Genomic DNA, 7,301 nt, shown 5'->3' with positions numbered 1-7,301 from the left:
CAGGAATGCAAAGATAGAGAATATACTCACATGGCAGGAGTAATGATAAAGAGAATGACACAATCTCTCTCTGATTGTCTTGTCTGTAAACTCTTATCAAGAAAAATAATTCTGTGCTTTCAGACACTGCATTTCTCCTTAATGAACCCAAGAGGAGTTGAGCATTCACAGAAGATAGCAATAAATATTAAAATAACACTTTTGAATAATAAATACATAAGTGAATGTGGAGACATTGATTTGTTTCAAAAGCCAAGCAGTGCCCAGCTTCTAATCAAACACACTGAAAACTGGCATACAATGCAGACTTAGAAAAACAGATGCTGACACGGTGCAACATGAACTCTAGAATCCCCCAGGCATCAAAAAAACATTGGTCAGTCCTTCATGCTGCTCAGGAACAACATGCCCCTCTGGACTGTTTGGAGAGTATCAAACTCTGGGTTCTCTGGCTTACTGAGTAGAACTCAATACTCACATTTCCGAAAAAGATTAAATAAGGGGAACTGGGCTTTGAAAAAATCTATTTCCTTTCTGCCTACATCAGTTAAAAGCATCCTGCCGAAAATAGCCTAACAAGGAATAAAAACTCACAGTAACTTTTCTTTTCAAGACATAATAATCCAATTAGAAAAAATTGAAGCCTTTCAATAATTTTTGTACATGTATTTACACACATGCATCTATAAACTGCTTGCAGCAAAATAGGCTCTGTCTGAAAAATCAGTCTGGCACTTGTGGTCAACATCAAACTGACACAAATATGCAAAAGCCGTTCAAATCACACAACAATTAGGAGCTACATAGGGCAGCTGGCAGGGAGACAAACATGTAGTACTTGTCTGAGTCAGATAAAAGCAGTAAGTTATCCAGCTAAAATTTTTTTGATTGTCTTCAAAAAAAATTTCGGTAACATTGGTAAAATGATTAGAAACTTTGTTTTCTCAACTGGATTTTCTCAAACCTTTCCCTTCACCTCAAAGAAAGGTAACGCTTGGGTCTGTCTGGTGCCTTGAGAAACAAGCTCTACACAATTGAATCCCAATCAAAGTCATCCTGGATGTCATCTGGAGGCAGAGAGCGCCGCATCTGGAAGGCTTGGGAAGGCATCATGTGCTGCTGGTTCATGGCTCCGTGATGGCCTGGAAGGAAGGAGGCAATGTCAGCAATGACTTGGGAGAGGATAAAGGAAGAAAGAAACACACACCTATTGAACACTTCCTATGTGTGCCAGGAACTCAGCGCATATGCTCTCACTTACCCACCCAGAAGCCTCTACAAGGTGGCTCCTATGATCCTCATCTTACAGGTATTCTGCACCCCACCCCTCTGAAACAGGGAGTTCACCCGCTCCTGAGGCAGCCTCCTTCCCTGTCGGGGCAGCTAAAGCCTTTTTCAATATTAAACTCCAAGTACCAACCCCAACACACCACACCCCAAATTACCTGCAATTGTTGTTCCTGGAGTGCTGAGTGCCTGTGGGATGTGAGGATAACCAGGGGGAGGCATCACTGAAGGAGCGAGATTTTGCCTGGAGTCTATGTACAAATTTCCTAATCAGATTGTGAAGAAGACAGAAGGAAAACACAGTACCATAAGTAAAGCAAATCAAACATAAAAATCTTAATAGAATTGTTATCTAAAACTAAATTAAGCTGGTAAAGTGAGGAAGGAAAGGGAAGGAAAAATCACTCCTTTTAGATGCTAAAACTCTGCCAAAGGTGGTGCTGGATTTTCAAACAGTGCCAGGCTGGGTGTGAGTACACTGGTACTAATTCTGGCACTGCCTCTAATTCTCTGGAAGCTCGTAGGTAAGTTATGTCTGTTATTGTTACATACCTCATTATAGTTCAAAAGCATTTTCATATCACATTACTTCATCTGAGTCTCCCCCTAGACCCACAATGAAGGCAAGACAGGGATTACCCCCATTTTATGGATGAGGCAACAGAGGCTCAGAAGGCTGAGGAGACTTGCCCAAAGACACATCAGTTTGACAGGGCCTAGGGCTAGAATTCAGTTCTCCTAACTCATGGGCTCTTTCCAGTAATGGTTGTCTCTATTGCCCTGATTTTCTCATCCTTAAAGCAGACCTAAGTGTGCCCTAGCTGATTAACAAAGTGACTGGAGGCACAAAGTGACAGGAAAGATTTGCATAAAGTAAAAGAGCTATATCAAAGGTGATTAAAAACATATTATTTAGAAGATGTGTAGATGGAAAACACAGATCTCATTTAAATAGCATTTCAGAAGGTTCTTAAGTTAATATGCTTTCACTAACAGCAGCCATCAAGTATAATAGCTCCAGAATGTCAATTACATTGCATCCTAATGCAAAATAGAAAGGGAGGGGAGGAAAAATCATGCAACCTCCCACAATAACTCCTGGGGAAGAACCACCGTAACACTGGTTTATATTATATGAAATATCCAGAATTCTGGAAAGGCTATTTCCCTAAGGTATTCTAGTGTTGCACACAAACTACTTGCACTCTAGGAATGCTGTAATCAAACTAGAAAACAGCAATCATTTTCCCAGAGGAAACCAGAAAGGGAAGAAAAATCTTCGTTTTATATTCATGGTAGGGCACACTATATTTGGCTGCTCACAAGTTTCCACCTGCCACTGGAAAGTCAGACTGTCCAGGTTTGAGACAGTCTCAGAGATAATCTAATCCAGCCCTACTTCTGTTCATGTAGGTGAGGAAATGAGACGAAAGAAAATGAGAAAGAACCAGGAACAGAACCCAAGAGTTCTGACTTCCAGCCACTGCCTCCCAAGATAACATGCCTTTTTAGAGTAAAGTTTAAAGTCAGAATTGATCTCTCTGACCAATTTACCATACTGAAGGTTTAGGAAGAAAAGAAGAGAAAAGTTATACTAATAAAAGTTATACTAAGTTACAGCTCTAGTATATTTTTGCAGGAGAAAAAATATGATCAGCCTTCATGTTCGTGGCTGATGTACCTTTTAAAGGTTGCATCCGGCTAGAGGGGCTGCCCTCCTCTGAGTAATATGGTCATTCACTTACCAACGACATCCCAGCCTCCATCCTGCAAAATCTTAGCTCTCTTTCTACTTATCCTTAACAACTCAAGTTATAAGGCAAAACCTAATTTTTATTGGAGATTAATCTGTTTTTTTTTTTTCATTTCTCTTTTTTTGGCTTAGTAATTCTTACCTTAAAGGAGGAGACAGGTGAGAATTAGAGAATTATGGAAATAAACAAGATTATGGGAATAAATAGACACCCACATTAAACAAATGGCCTTAACTTTTTGAAACTTGTCACATTCATAAGATTTTATTTTCATATAGAGATTCTCATTACTCCTCATTTTTTCCCCATGTTCTCATTACAGATTGAACAATGAGAGTCTACTTGGACTTTTTAAGCAAGAAATTAACTTATAATGCAGTTTCCAAAGATGTTTGAGATCCTATAACATTTAGAATGTAGTTATGAGAATTTATAAATCTATACTGTGCTGTACACCTAAAACTAATATAATATTGCAAATCAACTACACTTCAATAAAAATCTAATCACACAACATATTTCTTGAAAGTTAGACTGTTGTTGAATGACCATTCATTCATTCAAGAGGTATTTGTGCTAGGCACAGCTCTACGCACTAGAAATACATAAATAAACAAACTCCCTGTCTTTTTGGAGCTGGTTCTCAGGGGATTGGGAGGGGTGAAGACGGGAGGGAGGAAAATAAAGTAAATCATACAGTATGTTATACACGCTACAGAGAAAAATAAAGCAGGGAGAGGGGAAAAGGAGTGCTGAGTAGGTGCCATTTAAGTAGGATGGTCAGGGAAGGCATCACTGTAGTAGGTGCTTTTTTAGGGAAAAACTTGAGTCATGTGTCTATCTGGGGAAGCTCACTCAAGATAGAGGAAAGAGCAAGTACAAAGGCCCTGAGGTAGGGGGAGGGGAGGGGGAGGGAAAAAGAGACAAGGTCACAGAGTAATGGGGGACCAGACTGTGTACGGCCATATAGGGCACAGTAAGGTCTTTGGTTTTTACTGAGAAAAACGGACACTAATAAAGGGTTTTGAGCACAGAAATGATCAGACTTCTCTGTCATATAGAATCCCACTTATCCTGCAAAGTCCAGCTGAAATGTGTCGTCTTGTATGAAGCTTTTCTTTCTCCCTAGGACAAGTAAGCCCCTTTCTCTTATTCCCATTGCCCTGTGGTAGAAATGTAGTCCTCATAATATTGTATTTCTTGATAGACTTGTCTCACCTATCAGGCTGTGAGCTCCTTGAAATTAGGGACTATTCTAGAGTCACCTCATTATTCCTAGTCCCCACTATGTAGTCAGGCACAGGAAAGGTGTAAATAAATGTTTGCTGAATTAATGTACATCTACTTGTATTTAATGACCTTTAAGCAGAGCATCAAATTAAGAACAGCACAACTAGAGGACTTAAACATTACTGGAGGATTTAAACATTTTGGGCAAGACAAATTGTAAATACAGGTAAAATGATTTAGGAAGAAGAGGGAATACACTGTGTACTACATCATCTTTTTCTCCTTCCCTCTTCCACACTAACACATTACAACACTAGTTTCTGGCATCTCTAAGGAGGCCAGAGGTATTTACCAAAAGGGGAGTCTTGAAGACAAACGGGACAGGGAAAGTTTGAAGGATATGGAAAGGCTGTATTCTGGGAGTCAAGACCTATATCTAAATGAACTTTGTAGTTTCAGGCAAGTCACTTTCTCTCTTTGGATCAGTTTCCTTACCTGTTAAATAAAAGGATAACAGCTTTAACAGCTCTCTGAAGTCCCCTCTTACACTACATTTCTAAGAAAATGTGGTAAAGAATTATTGGGTGGTAGAGATAAGAGAAATGAGATATCTGAATAAATGTGAAAGACAGGGATGCAAGAAGGAGAATAAAAGAATGACAGAAAGTGGTTACGACTTAAAAAAAAGGAAGCAGGCTGGCATGTAAAAAACCTGAACATGGGACTTCCCTGGTGGCACAGTGATTAAGAATCTGCTTGCCAATGCAGGGGACATAGGTTCAAGCCCTGGTCTGGGAAGATCCCACATGCAGAGGAGTAACCAAGTCTGTGCGCCACAACTACTGAGCCTGCGCTCTACAGCCCGTGAGCCACAACTACTGAGCCCACGTGCCAAAACTACTGAAGCCCATGCGCCCAGAGCCTGTGCTCCGCAACAAGAGAAGCCACTGCAATGAGAAGCCCACGCACTGCAACAGAGTAGCCCCCGCTCACTGCAACTAGAAAAAGCCAGTGTGCAGCAACAAAGATCCAATGCAGCCAAAAATTAAAAAAAAATTTTAGTTAAAAACAAACAAAAAAACCCCCTGAATGTTTGTGAATAGACAACAGCAGGCATGAGGTGATAGATACTTAACACCAGAGCTGATCACACAAAGTGTTGACAAAGGTCAACATGGCTTGGCAGGCCAGGGCTCGCTAAAGTTCTTTTGACTCAGAAGGAAAAGACTAAAGGGGAAGGAAATTGGGAGACAAATAAACACTGAGGGAAAACTACAGGTCTTCTGCATTTGATAGGCTATGAATGGAGCAGCACTGAGGAGAATCAAGAAGGAGCTGGGGGGACCCTATAGGGAAAGGAAGTGCTGGCAATAAAAGGGAAAGATGGCAGAAAAAATTAAGAGAATCATAAAAACCAGAACCAAATAATCAAGGTCAGGGATCAAGCAGAGATGACCACAGAAGTCTACTAACAAAGGGCTTTAGGGAAATAACCCAGGATCTCAGTCTAGAGAGAATCTAGAAGAGATGCCTGGCCACTCTGACAGAGGACAGCAGCAGATGGAAAGTGCTTTTTCCATGACCAGGAGTACCCAGTTCCAAAATCAAAAGGTACTTTTGGACCTTTCTTAGAGAGTTAGGCCACAAAATTGAAGAAAGTCTTGTTTCATCCTACAGCTTTGAAATTGCAGAAAGGGGAGCTACTGGCAAGCATGTACAATGGCCTTCTGAAATGGCCTTCTCTTAAGACTGACCCACATCTTGTTCTACCTGTCTTTCCTAGAATTCCCTGATTTGAAGGCAACAATCTGAGCAACACAGGGGCTCACCCCCAAACACACATGCATACTGATGTACATATAAACTACTCAAATTCACTTAGTACTTTTAAGGTTGACTGAAATGGTTTAAGGTGATTTGGAAAGGAGAATGTGGCAGCACTTAGAAGGGACAATTTTCGTTGAACAGGGAAAGAAAGGAAGAGAGGAGAACCAAGAAACAATGGACAAAGTATGGTACATCTGGTCTAGGACTTCAAGCAAGCTAGAAAAGTAAGTGATGTATCCTGAAAGGGACAAGTTATAGGCTTAGAACCTATCAGAGGACCAAGGATAAGCTGTCCACATAGAAGAATAGATTAAAAAGATGGAATGGAAGAAGACAAATAAGTAAAAATGCACGCCAAATCATAACGATCTTGATACTTAAACATGAAGATAGGGAGAATTCTGGGAAGACGGTGGAACAGGAATCTAGATAAAACTGCATGGGTAAAATCTAACATAACTACCTTGCAACTCTGGACTCTCTAAAGAAGGTTCACAACTTGTAGAAGAAGGCTTGGTTGGCAAATTGCAGTTAATTTTGGTGAATTTCAGCTCTTAGCACAGATATAGCTATCTATCCCCTCACTCCTACCCCCACGGCAAGCAGCTGGAACAGCTTATACAAACCCTACAGGAGCCAGTGTGGGCAAAAAGGGTACTGTCCACCAAATACTGGGGATCTGTGCTCTGATCACTGATTGTTGCTTCTGATTACAGAGTTGCAGACAAAAAGGAGGGTGGCCATTATTGCTGCATCTCCTCTCCTCTGGCTGAACTGATTTCCAGGAGATTTAAAGGGCTGCTGCCCCCTTTCCCTTCTTTCTTTTCTTTTTTCCCCTCTGGGAGCCAGACATTAAAGACTAGAATACTGAGGCGGTGGAAAGATGGCGGAGGAGTAAGACGCGGAGATCACCTTCCTCCCCACAAATACACCAGAAATACATCTACATGTGGAACAGCTCCTACAGAACACCTACTGAACGCTGGCAGAAGACCTCAGACCTCCCAAAAGGCAAGAAACTCCCCACGTATCTGGGTAGGGCAAAAGAAAAAATTAATTAAAAACAGAGACAAAAGAATAGGGACGGCACCTGCACCAGTGGGAGGGAGCTGTGAAGGAGGAAAGGTTTCCACACACTAGGAAGCCCCTTCGCGGGCGGAGACTGCGGGAGGCGGAGCGGGGAGCTTCGGAGCCGCGGAGGAG

At 41.4% G+C, this 7,301-nt stretch overlaps 1 protein-coding gene across 1 annotated transcript in view; it reads right to left on the bottom strand.

The window, feature by feature from the left end:
- Positions 1-1,026: 1,026 nt before the first annotated feature.
- The window catches only part of FOXJ3 (forkhead box J3), a gene marked incomplete at its 5' end in the record, with an annotated part of 112,753 nt that continues 106,478 nt past the window's right edge, over positions 1,027-7,301 (bottom strand). Inside the window, 2 exons of the mRNA XM_007453019.1 lie at positions 1,027-1,142; positions 1,446-1,553. Of these exons, the coding sequence (XP_007453081.1) occupies positions 1,027-1,142; positions 1,446-1,553 (224 nt within the window). The remainder of the gene's footprint in view (positions 1,143-1,445; positions 1,554-7,301) is intronic.

Source organism: Lipotes vexillifer, unplaced genomic scaffold, assembly GCF_000442215.2.
Source record: "Lipotes vexillifer unplaced genomic scaffold, Lipotes_vexillifer_v1.1 scaffold683, whole genome shotgun sequence".
NCBI lineage: Eukaryota > Metazoa > Chordata > Mammalia > Artiodactyla > Lipotidae > Lipotes > Lipotes vexillifer.
Note: the sequence above shows the minus strand (reverse complement) of the source record. Positions and strands in the feature narration are given on the sequence as shown.